Source organism: Condylura cristata, unplaced genomic scaffold (genome assembly GCF_000260355.1).
Source record: "Condylura cristata isolate star-nosed mole 26May11 unplaced genomic scaffold, ConCri1.0 scaffold00002, whole genome shotgun sequence".
Classification (NCBI taxonomy): domain Eukaryota; kingdom Metazoa; phylum Chordata; class Mammalia; order Eulipotyphla; family Talpidae; genus Condylura; species Condylura cristata.
In genome coordinates, this window is record NW_004567103.1 from 55,314,459 (window position 1) to 55,341,684 (window position 27,226).

A 27,226-nucleotide genomic window follows, 5' to 3' on the forward strand; every position below is an offset into this window, starting at 1 on the left:
TTAATCCACTTCGAGTTGAATTTTGTGACTGGAGTGAGGCAGTGATCTAGTTTCATTTTTTTGCATGTAGCTTCCCAGTTTTCCCAGCACCACTTAATTTGGCAAACTTTTAATGATTCTAAAGTTTTAGTCTCTAGTTTGATTGTTGCATAGTAAATGTAAAACAAGCTCCCTTACCTGAGTAATCTATTCTAAGGAACACTTAAATTTCCCTATCTCTTTAATTATAATTAAACATTTGATTATAAGGAGATAACATCACAACACTTTTTTTAACTGCCATTGCTTTGCCTTCTTTTTCACATACTAGGTTTAAACTTCGCTCAAACACTTCATTTACCGTCATGTGTTTGTAAAATATTCCATTAGTTTTTGTGAAGTCTTAGCTAGATGAAGGTACACTTTTGTTTTCTTAAGTTTATATTTGAGAATAAAATGCATGTGAAGTTCCAGGACTAAAAAATATTCACTGTGTAAGCAGATCATATTTCTCCTCTTGGCAATCCACAGAAGTATCCTAGAGATCATATTTATAATCAGCATGGTGAGAAGTAGGGGCTAGAAAACTTAGATGGAATCAAGAGCCCTCTAATGCTACACCATATTCTCATGTTCCAAGAACTCCTGCTACCAACCATAGATGACTTTTGATTAGTTTTGTCTTTCCTACATTTGGGAAAGACCTAATTTTTCACATTTAATTATTTAAGTATCCAATCATAAAAACTCCTTAACATTAAAAAGGGACAGGACATAGTCTCTGTCTTACTGCTAGAACAACCCAGGGCAGTTAGATAAAATGAACCAATATATTATGATTATTCTTCCTAAGACGGGCTTGCATAGCCCTTCATTCTCCCATAGGGCTATTGTGGTAAATAAGAAAGAGAAGGCCAATTTGTAGAACAGATAATGAAGGAAATGGCTTTGCCTGATTAAAACAGAAGAAGGGAGTTTGAAAGCAAACAGTTATCCTGACCAGCAACAATATTGTCTTCAGGGGACTGTGAGGACAACAGTTTGGAAAATCACAGAATAAAGACAGTAAGAATTTCTTATAGAAAAAAATACCAGAAAGCAAAATTTCATGTTATTTAACTCCTTTTTTGAGAGTCCTTTTATAGGTTTACTTACTTACTATCCATTCACAATAAATCTCATGAAAAACAAAAACATTTCCTCTAAATTATGAGGCTTATTTCTTTGTTCTCTTTACTAAAGTATCAGATCCTTGACAACTCTCTTGGATGGAGACTGACAGCCTTTTCCCTAAGGAACGGCTGCATAAATATTTTTCTTGCTTTTCTGCCTGGAGAGCCATGACCTCCCTCTCTCTTCCACAAGCTATTCCCAAGATCTCAGTAGTTAGGAAAAGTTAAACCATGGTAGCACGCCCATAATTACAGTTTATTATTTTTGTGTGTTATGGCTTATTAAAGTGTGCCTGAAAATGCTACATGACTATAATTTGAATTCAGCAAGGCATAACAAATAAGAGAGGCCAAATACTATCTTTATAACTATTTATATAACCTGAGGGTGATACTGAGGTTAGCAAACAAGAAGGACACTTAAAGATGATACCCTTCACACAGGACGCAGCTGGCCTGCCAGCCACAGAACTCGAATCATGAGCCCCTTTCCACCAGTGGGCTTGGATTTGTGCCTATCTATTCGCATTCTAAACTGAACCATCTAGGTGACCAAAGAAGGTGCAAACAAGATATCTCAGGAAGGCTGTTCTGACACTTCACGAACATGGGAGAGGTCGGAGAACCACAGTCTGACTGGCGAATTCCCTTTCACTCATACTTTACCTGAATTAAATGAACACAAGTCCAGAATATGCTTTTACAAGTTTAGTCATCATAAAAAATATCCTGAGCAACATGGGTAGTATGTGGTACACAAGTACAGTCTTGGCTTTCACTAGTTGATCACAAGTTTAGAATAAAGTGTCTCAGCTGGCACCATAGGAACTCCATTGTCACTCCAAAGTTGAATGAAAAATTCAACTTCTCCCTCATGCTATTTTATCATTTTTTGGACCCTTATAACCCTAACTGAGCTCCAGGAAATGGTTAAGATATAAATAGATATTACTATACCACCAGTCTCTTAAAAAGAAAATTATGGATTTGAAACACAGCAAAACATTGAAAAAAAAAAAACAGGAAATAATAAAAAGTTCTTTTAACAATTCAAGTAACTTTCATAGGGACTAGGGATGAACACATTTTCGAAGATGTTAAATATTCTTGGACAAAACCATTTTGTGTTAATGCTTTGCATCCATGAATAAAAGATCCAGAAGACCATATGGGAAGGGGACGATCAAAAGTGATGTAGTACTAGACAAAAATGAGACAAACAGTTCCCTCTGGTGTCCCCATAAATTATACAGGAAGCATGACTTCTGTTTAAGCCCATCCCAAAACAGGTGTTCCCAAAGAAAAAGTAGAAACCAGAATAGGAGGCTTTCTAACATTTTAGTTGACATTTGAAAGAGTGAAAGCAGCTGAGAAGAAAATAGTAAAATGACTAAACACAACACCAGGCTATCTATTCCCAGTGTTCTGCCATACTTTAGGATGTTAGACAAAGGGTCAGCCCTGAAACATGCTACTCCAATTTGTGTCCACAGTTTACCATATGCTTCTGTCTCATTTCTACTCTTCCAAAATCCGCCAAAGTTGAGAAACAGAAATTGGAAGTTATCTTTTTAATTTAAAATTAACACACATTCACACAATGCACACAAATATATTCTCTTTTAGAAATAAAAATATTAAAAATTTGTATTTGTAAATAGAACTTGTACTGATATGGAACAAGGCAAGGCTTGTGGTTTTTTAATTTGCTAGGCATGAAATCAAGCACAAAGTTAAAACAGGACTAAACTGTAAAGATCTGTAGTAAAAGAATTAATTAGTGGCTACCATCTAATATCTTTAAAATTCAACCTTATAAACAGTTTGTTTATGATACATACAATTTCATTTTGTACATTATCTGGGATTTAAAAATGCTTTGAGAAACCTATGTAGAAATTTACTTAAAAGGAATTTAAAAATATAGTTCCAAATATTTTATTAAACATGTGCTCCCCTGAATAGTTATTGTGTTTAGATACTTAAAACAAATAATTTATCTATACAAAATCTGTGGTACTCACATAAAGACACTATCAAATCTGGCACTTATCTAGAGAATAATATCAACTTTCTGTTCCTTGACTGAACAGAGTAAATATGTATGTTTAATATTTGTAAATTGTAAAGTTTCATTAATTTTGAGAAAATTAATCTGATTGAGCATAACAAGCACATGATTTGTTAAATTCCTATTCTGAAAACAATTGCATTTCCTACAGTAACAGGGTTGTCAGTTCTTAATTTATAGACAAAAAACATAAATAGCAGCTGCAGTACTCAAAGACGACGTACACAAAGTACAGACCAGGACAGTGAAAAACTGTGTGGAAAAGTCACTTTGGATGGACCTCTAAGTGTAGAGAACCAGTCACAAAGACATTGTAACAACCAAAAAGTTAACAGTAAAATTCTTAATATAAACAAGTACCTAGTCAATATTCAACTTCTGTTTTAATTTTTTTCTTTTAGGTTTTTTGGGGTGAGTTTCAATTTTTAAAAACAGTTAGTTTGCTTGACTCAAGCCCAAACAAGGTCCCACATGTTTCATTTGTTTATTGTGTCTCGAAAAGTACTTTAGGGCCCTCCCTGGTGGCAGAGAGGGTTGAGGCACAACACTGAGACACTAGCTGCAGCTGCTTCAGTGCAAGTTCGATCCCTGACCCTGTCTCCGGTGAATCCTCTCACCACCTCTGCACCTCTGGCCTGTACCCTGTTTCTGTATGCATAAATAAATAAAATCTTTTTAAAAAAAAAAGAAAAAAAGAAAAATATTTTAACACATAGATTCATTTATCATTTTTCTCCTCCCTCCCTTTATTCCTTTTTGAAATTTAAGCAAAATTCCTGACAAACTAGCTCTAATTAAGGTATTAGGATAGTATTCCCTATGATTTCATATTTATACCTGGATGATTAGGCAATTTTTCACCAAGAATACATCATAGGAGATGTTATGGTCTTTCCACTGTACCACCTCAATAAGTCATGAGTTTATACTGTTTTACCTGTTATAAAATTAATATCAAGTAGATCAGAAGCTCAAAAGCTGTCAGTCTGATACATTCATTATAAAATTTCCCATCACCTTTTCCATGATGATTTTAGTAGCCACTGATGATCACTGATCTAGATAAATTATTAACCCCAAGTAATTTCGAAATTCACCCAAGATTTTAACTTCTAGACTTATACTTGATGATGTACTATGTCTAGCAAAATAATCTATTTATGTAAATAAGGAGTGCAGTACTATTTCACTTAATATTTACAAATAAGTCTTTACCAAAAGTATTTTTCTAATGCTGCTCAGAAAATAGATACAGATTGGTATCTTTTACTTCCTAAACATCAGTACTTACAGCATGGCTGATAATTTTACTTGAATTTTCTCAAACATCCACTTATTAATAATGTAAGTACGGATTTAAACTATTTGACAGTGGTTAAAATATGTAACTGCTTAATATAAGATTTTTTTTAAGCTGTGAAAATCTGCAGCCTACAGGCTTTTCTTTTCCTTATTCAGTTACAGCATTTTCTCCTTTATTTAATTGTGAAGTAACAACAGCAGAGTAGAAAAATCTATGCAAAAAACAGATTAGATTGATTTGTTATTAAATAGATTGTGAGGCCTCAGGGATGGTGCTGTAGCAACAATTCAGACACCACAGGGTCTGGCAAACTTGTCAGTTGTTTTTTCTGTCCCTTTTGGCAGACATGCACGTTCATTTTTACAGCAAAGTGCTTAATCACTGAAAATGCTCTAATGAATGCCTTTCACTTATGGGTAGATCACCACATTTCTCAATTTCCTGAGCCATCCACCAACAGCTCAGTGTTGTATATGGTACTGTTTATCTCAAGGGTTAAGGGAATACCTCATCGCACATGGTGGTCTTCCACTCTATGCTCTTAACTGGCAAGTGGGAATGAAAATGTGAACTAAACAGGAGCCTTCCTTTAATTTACCATGGAGATTACAGTGATTTGAGGAAGAAGGGGCAAACTCTTTCCCTTAAAACCATTAAAATGTAAATTCATTAAATATAAAATATATAATCATTGTACACAGATATATAAAACATTCATTTATATATAAACATAAGTTTATATAATATATAACATATAATATTACATATTATAAATATATATAATCATTTATATAATATAAAATCATTAAAATATAATTGTAGAAAGTGTATTGGTGGCAATATTTTTCAAGATTATTTTCTAGAATCTCTGAATTAATATCTACATATTTCTTATAACATTGATAAGATCAACCAAGTCTAGAAAAGGTCATCACTCCAGAGTTTCCAGAAAGGTAAGACATAATAGTGATAGTGGAGATCAGGTGGAGGTTGGGGGCTATAGCTATCTTGTTTTTTCACAAACTGTGTCCATTTGGGATGGTGGAGTAGAGGTAAGTGGGGTGCTAAGGTTTCCCAAACCACTTCTTGGCACCAGAGGAAAATCAACATAATAAAACTATTTTTAGGAAAAATATATCCTAATATTAAATTCAGATGTACAATAATAATTAAAACCAAATGACACTAAAATACAAAAATAGCAAAAACAAAACCGAAATGAACACTAAGATAAAGAGTACAGCAGCTACTAGCACAAATATGTGTTATGCAACCAACAAGAGTTTGGTGGCTATTGCTCTCTTCTCTATAATAGAATTATTAAGAAGTACTTTCACCTAAGGATATGAGACTCACAGACATGAACAGAAGGCATCCCAGGATAAAATGTGGACAGACAATATAATCTGATCAACACAGCACTATTCAAAGAATTAAAAATCAAATATAAAGAGGTATTTTATGCTGCTGCTAAGGAGTTGTGTCACATGGTCAGTTACACACAATGGTTCCTCCTACTAGGCTAAGTTTCTAGGCTTTTGTGTATTTGCATTTCTAGAATAAAGCACAGGGATACAGATTTACTGAGTGAAAGTAAAGAAGGCATCATAAAAATTTGCAGAAAAAAATGTGCAATTGCTGAAAAGAAATGTGTAAATAAAAGCAGAAACTAACTGTATCCTCTGTTTAGTCTTCCATCACCTTAAGATATAGACTTGAATAAATTGGAGCATATTATATATAATAATTTTTTTCTTTTACATACAAGTTATACTACTAGAAGATTTGAATTGTAAGATTAGATTACTATGGTATACTTTGTGTGTGATACACTATTTTAAGATAGACATCTCAACATTATTTTAGAAGGAAAAAAATATAAAAAACCCAATGATAAAAACGAGGAAGTCAAATTACTCAGAGAAACGGACAAAGCATATAAATAGAAAGGGCAATCCAAGTGGATCATAAGGGTATATAAAAATAACCAACACCACTAGTTATAAAGAAAATGAAAAGTATAATGACATAACATTAGACTGTTAGCATTTAAAGAGCCTGGCACAAGAGAATGCACAAGAGAAATGCACAAGAGAAAAGAAGTGAGGGGAGGATGAGGGAGGGAGAAGGGAGAAGGGAGAGAGATAGCACACAACACTTTTTTTAAGTTCTACACCATGTGCAATTGCAGCACAATTGAGCAATAACTAGACAAACTGAAAACGTGCATTGATCCATATACTCCACTTCTAATAATGTTTTTCTAAAATTTTAAACATGTAAGCCAGTTTATGACCCCAAAAGTTCATTGTTCCACTATTAATATTGGAAAGTAGAACTTGAATGTTCAACAGGGAAAAAGAACTATCTTAATAGTCGATAACAGCCATTAAAAAAGTAAATAGCCCCATACATATCAACACATATAGTTATACACTTACAGATTTCAAATACTGAGTAAAAAATGAAGGTACTCAGTCATGACACAAGCTATGCAACCTTTATCGACTGACATATTCCGGATAGAGAAGGAAGTGCTCTGAAAAATCAGACTTTCAACGCTAACTTACGTTATGACCTCCCTTTTTTGTATAATTGCAGTATCAAAATATTCTGAGCAACCTTCAGCTTACAATTGGATTGCCTCAGCCTCATAAGGTGCTACCTGGCCCTGACAAGCAAGTACTGCACCAGGGTGAGAAATTCCTCTTGAAGTCAAAAGTGATTTGACAACTGGCTGATTAATAAAAACAAATGGCAAAGTCTCTCACTGCCAGACTGAGGAAAATCCAAATCTTATCACTCTACTATCTCACATAGCCTTCTATTCAGTTTCTAAAGAATCACTCAAACTTCCTACTATCTAGTCTTTAGATATGGAAATTCACCCAAGTCACCTATTCAGAGCTAATCAGGTTTTCTACCATCTATAGACTTCAAGGAAACTCACTTAAACTTTCTAAAAAGTTTTTCAAAGAACTTTACTGTAATTTGATTTACAAGAAATTTCCTCTTCCTGCCCTCACTTTACTTTACCCCCTAAGATGTCTCCATGAGAATGAAAGCTGTTAAGTAATAGATAATGTTTCAGGGACTCTATTTTGGTTAATCTTCACTGTGGTAAAATATAGTAATATTAGTCTTAAAATTGGTAAATCTATGTATCTATTTTAACCTTGACAGATTGATTTTAAAAATGTTATAATCTCAACTAAAGGTCAAAAGGACCCCAGACTATTCTTAGAAAAGAAGTGATTGTGATCTCAGCCCATTTCTTATGCTAATGTCATCCCTCTGCCTGAAGTATATAAAATAAACCTCTGCTGAAGGCAGAGCAGGAACACTTGCACCCAACTCCCATTCCTGTGTCTTCCTCTCACCCGCTCCCCCTTTCCTGCCACACCCCCCTACCCCCCATTTTCTAGGAATCTCCACTCACCAAAGCCATTCCCACCTTGATACCCTGCCTGTTCTGCAATAATCCGTGATGGGGACAAAGAGTCTGCAACACAGTGATAATCAGATTACAGCATTTGTGTATGTCAAAAAAGGAACACAATATATTGACTGGGGATGTATATGATATATGCCATGGTATCAGAAAATACATAAACAGGAAGAATATATAGCTGTGGTTAGCTGTCAAAGGAGAATGGCGCAAAGGGACTTAAATTTCATGTTTGACTTATTTTATTATAAAAAGAGTAGGCAATATGGTGAATTATTAGTAATTTTCAAATCATATATTCTTCAATTTGTTACATTATTTCTTGTTAGAGTATGGGAGCTCGATTACCGTGAAAGACAGAGTGTCACACAACAATGCAATTCGCAAATCAGAGTTTATTGGGCTGGCTAGCCAGGGTCAAGCTGTTCCCTGCCAGACACACAGGACAGAGGGTTCGGGCGAGACCCCGACCAAAGAAATGTCAGGAAATATATAGGCCTTATTGGACTTTACATACATCATAGCCCACGCAAATTCAACTTAGCAAATGGATTCAAAGATTAACAGACATCACAGCCTCCTGGGTCACAGTTCAACCACCCAATGACAGGCTTCCATTTCCTGGTGCCTCAGGTCTAATCAGCCTGGGCCACACCATTCCCATTATCCAATCAAGTTAAATGTACATTGTCCCTCTTCAACCTATAGTTTTAAGGGTCAGCATTTGCATGTGCGTTTTGCAAGCCGGGATCTGGTCTGTGGCTTTATCCTTACCCACAACCTCCCCCCCCTCCCCCGCCCCCATACTTCCTTATCTTGTTTGTCCAGTTTTTGCTCCTTCATTCCTGGGTGTGTGTGTGTGTGTGTGTGGAGGGGGGTAATGGGTGCTTGCCTGGGCTAGTTTTGCTCAGGCCTTCGTAACTTCCTCCATTCCTTCATTCTCTGTATTTATTAGTATTTTTAGCATTTCTCAAGATAAAGATTCAATGCTACAAAAAAAAAACCCCCAAATGATAATAATTAGAAAATACAGGACTAGGGCCTTCCCTAGTGGTGCAATGTGTTAGGATGCAGCACTCCAAGCTAGTTGCAGCTGCCTTAGTGTGAGTTCAATCCTCAGCCAGGAGGTGACTCACATGGCAGCTCCCCTCAGCAGTGTACTTCCTTGATCTGACTGTTTGCTCCCCACTCTGTCTCTGGTGAATCCTCTCACCCTCCATGCCTCTAGCCTGTACCTCAGTTCTGTATGTCTAAATAAATAAATAAATAAATCTTAAAAAAGAAAGAAAGAAAATACAGTACTAAAGTAAGTATTGACTTAGGTGAAGTACTCTCAAGAATCACCTTTAAATATTCTATATGACCTCTTTATTTTATAATTTATCACTATATATACCCAAAGTAAAAAAAAAAATCACAAGAACAAACAAAAAAGCAGTAAAATAATGATTACAGAGTGGGGGCTAATAATATTATTCTTATATTGATTTAAAAACTAATCACTGCTACATATTTGAGAATAGTAATTACAGAACATGAACTGTGAAAAATTATAGAAAATGAAACAATGTTATTTTAATGAAAATGGTTCTTTAAAAAATGAATAAATAATGACATGGTACATATTTTGGATGCATGGACCTCAGAATTTTTAAAAAAAAATTTCTTCTTCATTTATTAGGAAAATTAATACAGCTGGACTGCTTCCATATTAAGCCAAATGAGTTAAAATAGTCTACAATGACCTGAAACTTTGATGTAAATATATATACTTTGTCTTTTTGTGATTCCTCCTAACCATATCACCCACTTAACATTTTACAATGCTCAGTCTAAGACACAGGCAATGCATTTTAGATTATTTATTCACTATGATTAAGACATTTTGTTGTATAATGCTCTAGGTCCATAAAATATTCAATTACTTGTGAAACTACTTGACTTAAAATTCAAATTCTATACAGTCATATTCTTAAGGTCAAAACAGGTTAGCTTAATGGAAGCCTGGGTGAATTACCTTGGTCTCACATGCCCTACAGAACTCTTGCTTTATACACGTTTAATTCAAACGGGTAGAGATAGTTACCACTTGGATCTGTATGTCCCAGATGAAATTGGTTTGTGACTGGAATGGCAATGAGAAATTATAATTAAATTGCCTTCTGGAAGAACTGTGCTTGAGCAAACTGCTCCAGATAAATGACTTTTGTAGAATTGCATAGGTCAGTCACAGACTCATCTGTATCTTTCAGATGTGCTGCTCTTTACTGTGTTTATAACAGGAATGTGTCATAAAAATTCAGTGCTATTTAATTTGCTTATAAGAGCATTTAATAAATATTGACTGCAGTGATCCCAAAGAGGGCTTGTAATCATTATATTCAAATCTTATAGCTTATTCTTCATTTAGTCTAAATTATAAATGAAGTCAGAGAGCTTTTATTTGCTTGCCCATTAAAAGAATCACTAGCAACCAAATAGAAAGCTACGACAGGAAATTTGGGAAACTATGTCCTGTTGAACATCAGGACTACCAAAACGCTTTGCCTAGTTACTTAAAAAGTAACTCAACACAGACAACAAGCTCAGCAATATACAGGGATTTCCATTAACTGAAGGCAAAGGAGAAAGGAAAGAAGGCAAATGGTTATAAAAGAGGAGGAGGTTGACTGGAGAAGCTAAAGAGATCCTTTGCTACTCTCTGTAACTTTTAGCAACCCCAACCCAAGAGTGCCTAGAGCCAAACCCTGGGGTTTTGCATTTACCTTTTAAAATCAGAGACTTACGGGCCTCTCTGATCCTCAAGGGATTAAGCCTCAGCACTATGAAGCAATCCACAGTTCCAGCAGCAAGAGTTCAATCCTTGGGCAGAGAGCTACCCCCTATAGAACAGCAGACCACTCTTGACCCGCCCACTGCTCCCCTCAGTAGTGTATTTCAGTAGACCCACCTGTTCTGCTCCCCACTCTGTCTCTGGTGATCCTCTCACCTTTCTGCGCCTCTGGCCTAAACACAGCTCTTTTATGCATCAATAAATAAATATTAAAAGGAAAAAAATCCCCTTAAACATAGTAACATTATTCACAATAGCCCCAAAGTGTAAATAATGGTAATGTATACCACTGATAAATGAGTTAACAAAACAATCTCTAACAGACAGTGGAATATTATTTGGAAGTAAAAAAGGATGAAATAATGAATTATGCTACCATATGAACTTTGAAAACACTATGCTAAGTGAAAGAAAATAGTCAAAAACAGCCATGTATTAGATGACACCTTATATCCAGAATAGGAAAAGCCACACAGAGAGAAAGTAGATGTTGGTTTCCAGGGACTTAGGGGAGAGAAGGATGGAGTAAGGACTTCTAATAGGATGAGTTTCTTTTTGGGGTAATAAACATTTTCTAAAGTCAGATGGTTGAACAACTCTGTGAATATACCAAAAAGTGCTGAATTGTACACTATAAAATGATTAATTTTATGGTATGTGAAATATATCTTAATAAAACTACTGTTGAAAAGCCTGAGGTTTTGGCTAGTAAGAACACCAAAGGGCAAAGGGACAGAACTGCATCAAACGTCTTCCTGAAGTAGCACATTAAATAAGTAATAAACTGTCAAGGCACAAACATTCAATCTTTTCAAAGACTCTTCATTTTTAAAGAATGTATCATTTGAGGAGGTTTATTTTACAATGATTTAAAAATATTCACTGACCTGAACCATGAAAAAGCCTTTTCTGTGACTATCAACCCTTAAGCATTTTTAGAAATTTTAATAGTAGCACTAGAAACGTGATGGGCACCAGCAGATGACCCTTTAAAGTGTGGGGAAAAAATCTGAATGGCAGTGAGAAATCAAATCTTTTCATTAAAAACAGCACAGTTCTTTTCTTAAGTGGCGATAAGAAGACTATTTGTCAAGATTGTATGACCTTTGTGAAACCATAAAGAATTCTATTTTAGTAGACCTTTAAACTAACTGAAAAGGGAGAGATAATCTTAGGAAGAGTGTGAAGCTATTTAATTTCACCAGTGCCACTTATTTTCCTCCTTGGTGAGTTGAAGGAACAAGATTTTTCTGAGTCTACAGTAACTTCCTAACACCAGCAGCAGCCAGTCAAGAGGACAATGTGGAAGAACAGCTTCTTCCCCAGAAAGTAATCAAAATTTAAAAAAACCTACAAAAGTCAAAACGAAAATTAAAAACCATGCTCTAATTCTAAAAGTTCCCATTAACGCTTTCCACAAGTATTAAAAGACTCATTTTTAATTATCTCTCTTTGATTTCAATATAAATGGAAATTTAGAGCTTTATCTTTATGGGTGGGTTAAGTGATAGTTCATTAGATGAAGTAAGTGGAATCAACTTAGGTATCCCAAAGAAATAAACTTTCACCATTTACAATTTATCTAGAAGTTACTGAAAAGTATAGTTTCTCAGTTTTTGGACAATGTAAAAAATTTTTTGCTATCATGTACTATTCAGATTTCAGAAATCATTTCTTGATTCTTAGATGGTCATATGGGTGCACTGACTCACTTGTCAATCCTAATTACACTAACTTCTTCCACAATTTTGTAACCCAACAAACTGAACCTCTTGGGTACTTTCTATGCTACACAAGTTAAACCTTCAATACCCGAAGGCATTGAAGGTTTTGAAGACTCTGACTCTGCCTTGAGGTATTTCTGCTGGCCAAGTCTGCTATGCAAAGAGTGAAGCTTTCCATGGGAAGACTGCAGTCTTCTCTAACCACTACTAAATTAGCATCCCCAAACTACTGGTCCAGTCCCAAGCTATCCTTAGGCTAGTGGGAACCATTAAAATTTAGGCCTGATATATCAAAGTAGGACTTTTGGAGCAAGAAAAAAGTTAGCCAGGGAGAATTATCTTAAACTTAAATTAAAAAAAAAAAATTTTTTTTGAGGGGACTCTGGTGGTGCAAGAGGTTAAATCGCAGCACTATGAAGCTATCCACAGCCACTGCAGAACAAGTTCGATCCCCAGCCAGGGAGGTGACTCACATGGCACAGCAGACCTCTCCTGTCTCACCCACTGCTCCCCTTAGCAGTGTATTTCAGTCAACCCACTTGTTTTTTGTTTTTTTTTTTCTTCACTGTCTCTGCTGAATCCTCTCACCCCCCATACCTCAGGCCTGTTCCCCAATCCTTGTATGCATAAATAAGTAAGTCTTATTTTGAAGAGAAGAAATGTAACAAACTTTTAAAAGTGATTGCCTCTTCTTGAGGGGTTAAAAGAGCTATTACATATATTGATTATGCACAAGTTATAAACAACTGCTTGTTAAAACTATCAAAAATCACAAAACTACATGCTTTGTACAAAGGGTCAATTTTACTTAAAAATTCACAAATCAATAAATCTGACTTGAAAACCTATCTCAAATTTTAGAATTAAGAATTTTTCTCCAACACTACAAATTGTTGGGAATGACTATCATTTAGCTCCACTGTCCATAAAAACCAGCAAGAACACTGCCTTATCTATTCCTGTCCACGTTTCTTCTCTTGCTGTGGGCTCTTGGACCATTGTTCAGTCACCACAGTAAAACTAGACTTATATGAAAATAATATACTGCTGATGATAGGAGAAAAAGAATACATTACATGTTTATCAAAATTTGAATTTGAATACTGTTGTTTAGTGCATTGGAGGCAAGCAGCATCAAGAGCACAATTCCCTCTGAGGCAGCTGTGGTACGATATTCTCCTGAGATGAGCTGTGCATAACCCAGTATTCCTGAGGGTCATTGTGCTTGTTAAGGCACACACACCATGCACCTGCACAGCAGTCTGCCACACAGGACAGCTCACATCTTGGCACCCATTGCGCCCAGGAGGCGATAAAGCCTCTGCAGACAGGAACAGTCATCATGGCATGGTGCTTGCTCAGAGGGCTGGAATTTAATTCATCCATCACACCTGCTAAACATCACTGAAGCCAACTTGAGTGTCAGAAAAGGCCTTCTAGAGAATTACTTCTAGCTTGAGTGCTAAGCTGTCCATTTATATGATGTTTTTCAAGGGAAGAAGTGCCTTGTAAGCCTGATTTTTTAATTTAGATAGAGACTACTGAGGGTGATGTTTGTCTCATCAGATAAAGCTCTCAATGGAGACTGGTAAGAGAAAAAAACTCAAGTCTCAGCTGCAGGAACTAAAGAGGCAGGAACTAAAGAGCTTCCTAAAGCAACCTGTTTCTTCTTTTTTTTTTCAAATTCGGAATCATATAATTTAGTAGTATCACTTTTTTTTTTTTTTGACTTGGTAACTTGGAAACTCAGAGAGAAAGTGGCTCCCTACTTTACACTAATGCCTGAAATATTAACAATATCTACTTTTGGGTACTATCTTTACCACTGGGCCCTCTCCATGCATTGCTGTGACTTCTCAACTAATTCAATAGCTCATCTTCAGATTTTAGAAGTTGTAGTGACTATTTTTGGTGTGGTATCATACGAATTTCAGATTAAGGATCATTATATATTAATATTGCCAATGGAAAAATATCAGAAATTGGGTTTTTATTACCTGCTTAGAATACTACGCTTTAAAGAATCATCAATAGAAAGACTAAGCAATTATTTTCATCATTAAGATTTTTTTTTAAGTTCTCACAAGCAGGCCTCCTTGGTGTGCAAGGTTATAAAAGTGCAGCACTATGAAGCTATCTGCAGCCACTGCAGCACAAGTTTGATCCCAATCCTGGAGGTGACCCACATGGTGCAGACCTCTCCTGTCTTGCCTGCTGCTCCCCTCAGCAGTATATTTCAGTCAATCTGTCTGTTCTGTTCTTCACTCTGTCTCTGGTGAATCCATTCACCCCCCCCCACTCCTCTGGCCTGTACCCCATGTCTTGCATGAATGGATAAACATATCTTAAAAAAAAAAAGTCTCACAAGACATACAGTAAGTGAATGGTCATTATCAGCAGTGCAATTCCCTTTTTCAGCACACTTTCGAAATAATAATAATAATAATAATAATATACAGAGGTTCATTTCTTCTACGTATAAAATGTCAGCATCTGAATTGTTTAAATATTCATCTTTGGAAATGTTAAGCTAGAAATGTGAGTTCAGAAGCAGGGTTAGCAGAGGAGTAACCCCACAAAGGGGAAGGGCACACAGCTGTCTAGGGGTGAGGGACTGTGGTTCTTTGGTGGTGGGTTTAGTGTGGTGGGTTTAGTGTGGCGACAACATCTCAGAAGATGTGAACCTATCCTCTAAACTGTATATAATGTTCTAAACCAATTAAAAAAGAAAACATGTAAAATGGAAACAAATCATTGGTACAAGTGTGAAGGAACTGAACTGCTTAGTTTTAAAGTTATTCATTTGGGGAGGACACTAGAGTTTATTATTTGCTACAATATAACAGTCATGTATTACAAAAGACCTCTTGCCAGTGCCTCCTCCTTATTCACAGGATAAGAACAATATGAGAGTATCTTGGACAATTTATATATTAGCAAGCAAATAAAGCATGCTCTTTGTTTTCCTTTAAGATATTAATTCCATCTTTGAATTTGGAGAAGACAATTTTCCATATCTCCTTACCAACTCTGACACTGGAACTAAATCAAGCAATCTGAAAGATAACTCAATTTCAAATCACCCATTTTCCTGACTAATCTCACTGTATGTGAGAATAGACAAAACCCAAGAGAAGTTTCATAGTCATAAATAGCAATCCCAAATTTAATTTCCTTTGAACAAATCAGAAATGGCTGATAGGAAAGAGAGGGCATGAGTCTGACAGCTAATTTCTATGTTTTTGTACTTTTAAATCTGGTTTTAAGAATGACAGTTGGTGGGAGGACTGAAGCTCCTTTTTACTGACACTATAAAAGCCTGCAGTCTTTTCTCTAACAGATTTCTAATGAACTCCTTGCAAGTATATAAACCTGGTGGTCATAATAGAGAGCATCTGTGTCGAGTCTTTGTGAAGGCTACTAAATGCACACTGAAGGCTGTGAAGAGAACACATATGAGAAAGGATAGACTAAGTAGTCAGTACCAAATAGTAAAAATCCTTACTTAATGAAGACAGAACACACAGGATTTTACTAAGGTCTGTTATTCATTAAACAAACATTCAGCACTAGGCACTGTACCAGAGCTCTGGGGATGGAGTGGACTGTTCCAGAGTGTAGGGATGGAATGGATGGAGAGTTCAGTCAGGCACAGAAGAATAGTCATGAAAGTTCACAGGAAAAGATGACTTCTCAGAAAAACTTGAGAAAAGTTCTAAGGAAGGATTAATACTTATTTGGGGGCAGGAGGAGATAGAAATCAGCAATATGTGAGGTTTCAACATGAGATGGGAGTAGGGCCAAGTACAGCAACTAAAGAAGTTCACTTAAAGAAACAACACACCTTGCTCATAACCCTTGAGATTCCGTAATAGAGTCCTGCACTGCTATCCATGCTCTTTACATTCTAATCTACATACTACATAACACGAAAGGGCCTCCAACAATAACAACATCAACAACTTCCAATAGGCCTCTTCTATACATGATCTTATCACCAGTTTTACACAATCAAGTGCCAACTTTATAAGCCACTAGGTCTTTTTGGACAAACCCTAGGCATCTTGAGTTTCTAGGAATCAAATACAACTGCAGTGTAGAATCAGCATGTATTGATAGAAGCTTCTGGTCACCTCAAATGTCTTTTCTGCAGGACCCACTCATTTCATTCTACGTTCACTGACTGGGCCCCACAGACATGCCAGGTACTATGTGAAAGAAGCACTGCAAGGCAAACATTTAGCACCACAATCACAGTTAGTAAGTTTTTAATCATAATATATATTTTACTAACAGATTTTTAACAAACCTGTGAAATTAACTAATTTATTATTTAATATTAAAAAATTCAAGTACAGAAAATGGCCATGCAAATACTAGCCCTTGCCTCATTTAACGGATGTCAATGTTGTCATGTTTACTTACCCCATAGACAACCTTAATTAAAACAGAATCAGCTAAAACCCAAATCCTCCTCTCTTCTTTCTTGGAGCTGCCACTCTCATAAATTGGTGTCATTCCAAGATTTTTTATTTTTAAATACTTTCACCACAACCTACATGTATCCCATAAACAATATCATTTTTTCAATAATCTACAATACTGTCCTATCTATTTTAAATGTTATAATGACACTCCAATAGTCTTTTGCAACTTGTAGTTTTTTACTCAAAAGAAGTCTGCTTTACAAAGACATTCAAGACATTCAAATTGATACAAGAGATCTATTTAACTCATTTTATATGCTTTTGAGTTTCCATTTGTCTCCCATTTCCATCTCAGTGGATAATTAAGTTCTGTATAATGTTTTACTTCTACAGGGCCCTCCCTGATGGTGCAGCGGGTTAAAACACAGCACTAAGAAGTTTAAGCCACTTCTGCATGAGTTCGATCCCCGCCTGCACTGGAGGAGATCCACATGGCGGGGCAGACCTCTCTTGACCCACCTGCTGCTCCCCTCAGCAGCGTACTTCATCCATCTGCCTGTTCTGCTTCCCACTCTGTCTCAGGAGAAGACTCTCACCGACCCTGAACCTCTGGCCTGTACCCCAGTTCTGTATGCATAAATAAATAAATATTTTTTAAAAATTAAAAAATATATATTTTACTTCTATAAACAATGCTATAATGAACATTTCCTGTGCACAAGTCAAAATTAATCCAATGAGTTCTGTTGACTCTAGAACTCATTGCTGAATTTGGTGTCACTTGAGTTATACCTGATGGTGAGCCTACCTGTAGTGATGTTGGTTTTTCAACTGGACATTCCTGTACAAAGTAGAGTTACATTTTGGCTCCAAACTTGTAGGTAGTACAAGCTGAGGGTTCCCAAGATTTTAGCTCTTTAAGGGGTATGGTTTATTGTACCAATCTTAAAATTCACTCTTTGGTTCCTGCATAGGGCTAAAACCCAAGATTAGTGTTTATTTTGGGGTTGGGGTAGGGTTACAAACGTCCCAGGTCTCCTGGAAAGGCAGCTCAAATGCTTCTGGTCAGCTCTCAATTGCCTTTTATTTCTTTCTTTCTTTCTTTTTTAAAAGATTTATTTATTTATGCATACAGTACTGGGAAACAGGACAGAGGTGCAGGAGCAGTTAGAGGATTCATCACAGAGAGAAAGGGGAGCAGAACAGGCAGATGGATGAAGTACGCTGCTGAGGGGAGCAGCAGGCGGGTCAAGAGAGATCTGCCTCGCCATGTGGATGAAGAAGTACACTGCTTGAAGGGAGCAGTGGGTGGGTCAGGAGAGGTCGGCCGTGCCATGTGGGTCACCTCCAGGGCTGGGGATCGAACACAAACTGAAGTGGCTGCGGCTAGCTTGCAGTGCTACGTCCTAACCACCAGGGAGGGCCTTGCCTTCTATTTCTATACCTAGAGATTTCCCTTTCTCTTTTGCCATTTCCTCTAGGAACCTTTTTGATTATTACATATCACATATTTCAGAAACTTATTGAAATTAAGTTCTATGTTAGTTTACATAGCTAAACTACCAGAATGAAAAGTCCGAACTGCATCTTTAAAGCGCTGAATAGGCCCTCCCTGGTGGCGCAGTGGGTTAAAGCACAGCACTGAGAATCTAAAGCCGCTTCCGCATGAGTTCGATTCCCGCCTGTCCTGGAGGTGACCACATGGCGAGGCAGACCTCTCCTGACCCGCCCGCTGCTCCCCTCAGCAGTGCTCCTCGTCGATCTGCCTGTTCTGTTCCCCACTCTGTCTCTGGTGAAGCCTCTCACCGCCCCTGAGCCTCTGGCCTGTACCCCAGTTCTGTATGCACAAATAAATAAATCTTTAAAAAACAAACAACAACAAAAAACAATGCTGAATAATTTTTTTAGTGGAAAATTATATATTTTTAAATCTGTTGGTTCATATTTTTCTGGAAATATCTAATACCATACTACTGCACTTGTCAATTGCTCTTTTTGGTTTTAAGGGTATATATAACTTTAAAAAATAATGAATAGAATTAACTGGCTTTTGACAATTTTAAGTTCATAGGTTCACTGACTAGTACAAAGCCCATTAAAATTTTTGATTTATATCTTGCTAATTATTTCCCTTCCCATAAAAATAAAAAATGGTTACCTATTTGAAAAGTGATTTGTTGTTTGTATATGCATACTTTATATAATACACACTTACTAAGCATACCAACACACTCAACACTTCAGGGTCAGAGATGAAAATATTGATCAGAAGACAATTTAATAATCTAATATTTTAAAATTTATAGGAACAATCAGCTATAAAAGAGGAATTACAGATAGTACTCTATTTACTAAGGACTTTTTGACTATACGTAATCACAAGATATTAGGAAGCAGAACAATTATGATACTGGAAATTTCTGAGATAAGTTACTATGGGTACCTAACACTTAGGAATAAACAAGTCAAGCTTTAAAATGCAAGCAATAGAAGTATTTTATGGTAGGCTTTTTGAAACATGTAATTACTGTGAAAGAAATCCATAAGTAAAATAAGCAGTGAGTTTACCACTTAGAGCGTGTGGAAGTACTTTTTATAGTTTATAGTTAGCTTTTAAGTGACATGAAAGTCTATTTAAATAAAAAGCAAAAGTAAACATGTGTTTTCAGTAATGTATTAGTTTTATATTTACTATAGTTGAATACACTATTATTTCAAACATAAGTTCCAAAAATTCAAGGTAAACTGAAGGCATTCTTCAATGCTATTGTCATTTAGAAAAAAAATTCTTCATAAAAAAAATCAATACTATCATTTAAAGGTAATTAGATTTACTAAATAATTAGCAATGAATTATGAAAAGTATCCATTAACTGTCTACATATGAGCAATCAAATTTTAAAGGCAACATAGCTTTTGTTACGGTAACTTACCAATGCTATATAAACACTCCAAGAACAGGGATGAAGAATAATCAATATTTCAAGATAATTCTCAAAATTAAAAAAATGGACCCTTTCTTGGTGTCAAACTCATGAAGGCAAGTTAATAGTGACAATACTAACAGAATCATCTGCTGCCTCCAGGACACCTAAATAAAGCATGTAACTTGAAGGCCTTTAAAAAGATAGAGACATTGGCCTTATACCTGGTGCTGGCGATGCTTGGTGATTCTGCTCCAAGCCTACATCTTTCTAGCTGACTCGCAACAATCTGCCTTTCCACTTCCAGTTCTCGGGTGAGTCGTTGAAATTGAAGCTCCTGTGATTCAAGGAAATAAAAGACATATAAGGTGCCAAGGTTTTCTACTCAGGCAGATATACAAATTAATGCATGTCACAGGAAACATAGGAACATACCCATAACATAACACACTGTAGTGTGGATTTGTAAAATTCCAGCTCTGGGCAGAACTTTTGGCTTAAATAACCAACTTAACAAACTTAAACACACTAGAAGGTCAGCCTTTGCATGGAATGGGAAACATGTAGCTATTTGCTTTTAAATTTTCTGGTCATTTCTGAGGCCTTCAAATAGTACCTCTGCTACAATGCTATATTAAAGCTTGTAGAAGCTACATCTATATCACAGACACACCATCAACACAAGCTCTTCGTCTTCCATAGCTAATTTTTATATCCCTCATCCTGTATGTGAGTCACAGCAATAAACTATATACACTATGATGAGAATCATTTCACCGTGTTTGATGTAAAGCCTTTTGATAAGGGGAAAAAGTTATTCTAATCCCACAGAAAAATCATGCTACACTCATTCACAGGATAAGTGACAAAATTTTGCTATTGTCACAAATGCATTCATATGTCACAGTATGAACTGAAGGGAGATAAATAAGGGCAAAAGTCTGAGCCATAATATAATATTTAAAACTGCACTAAAGAGCTGGACAGATTGTCTCAAAGAGATTGTATCTTCAGTCTGTGCTGCATCATGAAGGCCAGAAAGTTCTATTAAGAGGTTGTTTTAACATCGTATGTACTACCTCATTGTTAGCTTGAAGGATTTTAATAAGTAGGAAGCATGCCAGGTTATAAACCATCTATAGATCAATTCAAGTATACGCTACAAATAAGGTTTAAGCTACAAATAACTTCTCCAATAACACCTCAAGCTCCCTTGTGCCACATTATCATCTTACAATTCTATGCAAAGCAATTGCTGAGCTATAAGTAATTTAATTGGACAGTGAATGCTAGCTCAAAATACCAAACTAGAAACTATTCAAAAATAAAAATTACCTATGACAATATGCAAATGTTGTCTAACATGCAAAAGTAAATATAGAATTTAACTGAAAAGTATTATTAACTCTCTGTGGAATCAAGCAAATGTGAAATTACTTGATAGTACTGATTTTGCAAATTCTATAAACTATTCTTAAAATAAATTTTAAGTAACAGCCCTGAACTCCTTAAAATGTTCTGATTTGAGAATCCTTTTCTATTGAATCCAACTGGTGTGGACATACAGGATGGGGCCTGGAGGAGGAACAGCTGGCTCAATGATCTGTACATGATCATCATATAGCAAAGTGTGCACTGCCTGTTTCTATGCAGCAATTCCAGACCAATAATAATTATCAAATGCTTAGCAACAAAAGACCAGCTTGATAACTGTACAATATTCAGTGTAAGATGAAGATTATATAACATATATGTTACTATAAAGACAAATAGTTGTTCATCTTATACTTAAATCTTTCTTTGTCTATTTTGTGATAGACTTCCATTTTTTCAATTACTTAATTGCTTATTATATAATATTACACCTATAATATATAGTATTTGTAATATATAAAAAAAACGTATATTTTTCCCCAGAAGACTGGATGCTTATATGAAGTTGAGTGAGAAAAAGTCAACTCATGAATCTAAAACCACTTCCTAAGAACCTCCTGGTGGCCTGGGGGTGCATTCTCAGTGCTACCACTATGAAGACCCACCACAGTCTGAGTGCAATCCCTGGCCAGGGAGGTAGTGGGCATGGCACAGCAGACCTCTCATGTTTGTTTGTTTGTTTTAAAGATTTATTTATTTATGCATACAGAACTGGGGTACAGGCCTGAGGTGCAGGGGTGGTGAGAGGATTCACCAGAGACAGAGTGGGGAGCAGAACAGACAGACTGATGAAGTACACTGCTGAGGGAAGCAGTGGGTGGGCCAGGAGAGGTCTGCTGCACCATGTGGTCACCTCCAGGGCAGGTGGGCATCAAACTCATGGGGAAGTGGCTTTAGCTTCTTAGTACTGTGCTTTAACCCGCTGTGCCACCAGAGAGAGCCCTTTCTTGTGTTTTTGCTGCTGCTCCTCTTAGCAGTATATTTCAGTGTGTCTGCCTGTTCTGCTCCGCACTCTGTTTCTGGTGAATCCTCTCACACAACCCCCTCCACACACTCCTCTGACCTGCACCCAAGTTCCTCTATGAGAAAATAAATAAAAATCTTAAAAAACATATTTATACAACACAAATCCCTATAAATATAAATTATATATTATAAATATAAATACATAAAAATAATTAAGACTATTTCCTAAGACATCATATTACTTTCATATTTATGATGATCTGGGATTGCAAGTTTCAGTGTTTATTTGGGGGAAGACAAAATAAGTTACTAGGACAGGAGTAACACGTTTCCAATCAGAATACAGAGAAAAAAAAACAGTTCTATTCAAGAAAAAAATTCCATTCTAATAGATTTTCTGAAAGTCTATGACATTTAGAGGTTAGAAGGCAGAAGTTAGAACTCACTGTCTCAATGCCATCCCACATAAGCAGAAACAGGTGATTCTGATTCAGCCAAGAAAACATCAGATTGAGTCAGGTGCTGACATCAATGTTTTATGATCAGAAAACACAAAGCTCATTCTTCTCCTTTTGCTACTTACTTGCTGCACTACCTGTAACTGGTCTCAAGGTCAAAGATTCCAACATGAAAATAATTTCCTCATAATCTGTTTTGTTTATGTTTGGTATAAATAAATGCCAGTTCTTTCTTTACCTGACCAATTTTGTGGCACAGGCTTTGATACTGTCCCTGGAAGCTTAGTCTCAAAGCTGTTCTCCAGGCTTTATAACAAATGTAGGAATTCACTAACATCAAATTAATAAACACCTTTTTCTGCATAGCTTACCATTTCAGTGAGTTTGTTGCAACTGGAATCCTTAACTTACACACCAATAAAAAGAATTTGTAGTTACCCAGTTGCTAGGAGAGCCAAAGCTATATTTGTAGCTTAAAAATTGGGGTGATTTCCTTATTATTCACATGGACTGAAAAAAGTCCATGCTATATCCCATAACAATGAACATAACTAGATATTGTTATCAAAACTATTCTGTCCATTACTTGTCCACCCCTCTTTTAAGTAGGGTAACGTTAAAGTTCTGAAGGCAGAAAATACTACGAAGCTATGCAACATGGAAATTGTCAACACGGGTGCCCAGATCATGTGAATATTTACAAGCAAAATATTTATGCATGCTTTGATGTAAAATTACTAATATAACCCTATAGTATATAAACTGAACACCCACATGTGACTGGCGCCAACATGGATAAGTAGGATATAAATATTTGACAATTCTGTCACTACTGGCTTCTTTGACTGATTAGGAAGGATTACACAGCCATATAAAAACATATCTAATGATTTCTAAAATAACACTCATTAAGATGATTATACAGAAATATCATCTATAAAATTTAACTTTTGATATTTTATCCCCTAAATATAGATAGAATGTGAAGACTGATCCTTACATCAGTATTCAAAACGGGCAATCTGAATTATAAGGGGATTTTATATTTGTTTTCCGCTTAAGAAGAACAGGAAAATAGCGCAAACGGCACTTGCTGATGATTTAGCATATGACAATTTCCTCTTAAATTCTGGCCAACAAGAGCATGACTTACAATAGGCTATAAAAAGTCAGTTCTCGCGCTTCATAACACTTTTCTTTATATTTAGCACATCTCTAAATCTATTGATAAATAATTCTTTGAGTGAGTCAAGGGAAGAGGAGAAAACAAAGCTTTCAGTTTCATGACCTTGGATGGTGGTGAGAGTGGCATTGTCTAAGGCAGCTCAGGAAAGGATGAGCTGCCCTGTCAGCTACTTCAGGGATGCCTCCGTGGCAGGGAGCCCTGTGAACCTGCAGCAGGCCTCCTGGAAGGCTACTTTCAACTACAACACAGACTGAGGTGGTAAACATGGTGTCCACATGCAAATTTGCCCCAGAGCTGTGCCTGCACTTGAGTTTGGTTGGCCTGCATAGTACTTGCACTCATTCCTACTCAACCCAGCTTTTCCTTTTCCTTTCCTGTGCAATAGCTGATCTGAAATAAATAATGTGCACACAAAATTCCATCTCAATGAGAAATCAACCTCAGAAAACTCTGGTTTTTTATTTCCTTTGACATAATAGATGTTTTTCTCTCACATTCATCTTAAAATATTGTAAGGTACTTAAAATGCACAGAAAAGGCACAAATAATCACACAATGAACTTTGAGAACCTGATTGAGCTTTAACAGATTTTCATATTTTGCTTTAGTTTTTTGAGAAATGAATTCTTATAGATACAATGAAATCCCTGGTTTTTCCCTCATGGATCTTATTCCTCTCTTTCCACTTTGGAAGAGACCATTATCCTGATTTTGGTGCTTAATATTCACATATGTATTTTTTATTACCACTACTCCACATTTACAGATCCATAAAGATCTATAATTTTGCTTTGCATAGTCATCTATTTGTATCTTGTTATACTACATGCAATATTCTGTAGATTGTATATATTAAGATTTTAAGATTCATCGATAGCAGTATATGTAGATCTAGCCCATTTATTTTCATTACTTTTAAGTCTTCTACTAAACCACTATAGCAGCGTATTTGCATGCTCTTATCACAAGCAACCCTTGGGTTGTTTCCAATTTTGTGCAATTATAAGCATTTTACAAAATAAGTATCTGTGTATAAACCATCTAGTGCACATGTGCCAGACTTCTCTAGAGCAGAGACCTAGATGGAAATTACTGGGTTTGAAACTATACACATCTCTAACTTTACTTGATAATGACTGTCAAATTACTTTCCAAAGAGGCTGTTACTAATTTATATTCCAGTCAGAATATATGAGTTCCAGTTATTTCACATTCTCACTGAAATCCATTTGCATTTGGATGCTTACATTCCTGTTGGGGGACTAAGCTGACAGGCATGGGATGCTATTTCGCATACATTTTATATTGTAGTTCCTTAATCACCAATATCTGCCCATATGGCCAGTTAGATTTTTGAATCTCATAGGTATTGTAAGAAGACTAATTCCCAACTACCAGCACACAGTTGTCCTCTTCTATGGCACAGGTTCTCATCATCCTTATAGTAATTGTGCAGCTTTCTAGCACAGTTAGCTCACTGAAAAACCATTAGTAGGTCTAGCTGATACTACCCATGATCACAGAATGCTAAGCATACATCTACCACATTTGTACTGCCTAGTTCCCTTGTTAAACAAAATCGAAAATTAAAAAACAAACAAAAAATGCACTCGGACAATTACAATTCTGACCTTGAAAGGAGTTCTAGGTCGAGTAAGTTCAGAAAATCTGCCCAGAAGATCTGAGAGTCATAGTGACACCAGCATATTAAAAGCTCCGAGAAGCCTACCAGTAGGATATCAGCTTTCCTTTGTGCTAACCTAGCAATTCTTTGACTTACTGATATCAAGCATGCTTTTTTCATGGGGCAACTATGAACACTTCAATAAATAAGAATGTGTTGCAGCTTAACACTAATGAAAAGTCAAGCTTGTATTCCATATGTAGGGGTATCCTAAGGAGTACTATCCTTTATTCTATATTTAAAGTATATTAATACACTAATAAAATACAATTTTAATCCTTTTGTCTAACTTGAATATAAAGGGCAGAGCATTACAAACGGTTAAGCTTCCAGTGGAAAATGCTGACCTCACCTCATTCTGAAGAAAGGAAAAGTGCACCAATATAGGACCCCTCTGCTGGATTAGTTGCACTAAGCTCTGTCCATTGTTATTTTTACATTTAGAACCTTGCATAAGATAAATGTAAATAAAGACAGCTTCCAGTCTGCTTTCCTGTTACATTCACTTACATTCTACAGATGAACATTAAGCTCTTTATATTTTATCCTACAACCACTCCATGCAGGGTTACACCAGGTTCTGTTGTTGGTATCCTGCAGTTTTAATGAAAAAGAGAAAAACTAGCACAGTTACTGTATGCTCTAAATTTATATTCTAAAGCTCAGGCTTTTTCTATTTGTAACTGTCACCACAGCTCTTTTGTTAGGAAATCAAACTAAAGGGAGAAGGGTTTACATTAAAAGACACAAGGAAAGCTACTTGGCAGGTATAGATGAGGATATCAAAACAAGCAGATGAAAGTCTAAACTTTGATGACTTTTAAAAAACTGTCCACACAATAGTAACGCACTGCTGTGGACTCATCTTGAATCTTCTTGATTCAAGCCACTTCTACAGCAACCTCCAGGTGATACTCAAGCACACAAAAATTCAAGAACCACTACCCTGTGGGAACCATCCTTCCCTGAGGTCAAACTCAAGTGCTTTCATCTTTTCACTATTTCCTCCCAGTCTTTTACTCACTCCTCATTCTTCACATGTGAAATTGTTTTCCAAATCCTCTAGCTCCACCTTTGCCACAATGGTTGAATCCAGATCATTCCTCACCACTCTTGACATTACTACATTAATTCACATTCATATTAGCTGTAGGCTATTGCATTAAATCCTTACTAGGTTTTCTCCCTGCCATGGGGGTGAGGGGTCTTTCCTCTGCTTTTTATACTTCTTCCAGATCTCTGCCAAAGGCATAATAATCTGTCTTTTATTGAGGGCTTACCTCTGCTGAGTGCTTTATAGGAATACTTCCTTGACTCCCCAGTCAGCCTCTACACCACCAATCTCCTTGCACAGAAAGTGGACTTGCCTAAAGTTATTCAAAATGAATAGTGAAATCACATCATCCTGGCATCTAAATCCCATGGGATTAACCACAGTGCACCAAGCCCTTCCTACCCTACCCCATAATAAAACTTACAAAAAGTCAACCTGTTATAGGACTACCCAATGTGAAATGGGTTGACCTGACTGTGGATCACCTGTGTGCTTAAAGGGAGTCAACTTATATGACTCAAATACAGGAACACACAAAAAGGTTAATAAAGACTTATTTACAA

At 36.2% G+C, this 27,226-nt stretch overlaps 1 protein-coding gene across 5 annotated transcripts in view; it reads right to left on the reverse strand.

Annotated features, from left to right (window-relative positions):
- The window catches only part of PKP4 (plakophilin 4), a 230,072-nt gene that overhangs the window by 85,520 nt on the left and 117,326 nt on the right, over nt 1–27,226 (reverse strand). For all 5 annotated transcript variants that reach the window (XM_012727818.1, XM_012727815.1, XM_012727813.1 and 2 more), the window contains exon 3: nt 20,106–20,218. In XM_012727818.1, coding sequence (XP_012583272.1) covers nt 20,106–20,218 — 113 coding nt within the window. The remainder of the gene's footprint in view (nt 1–20,105; nt 20,219–27,226) is intronic.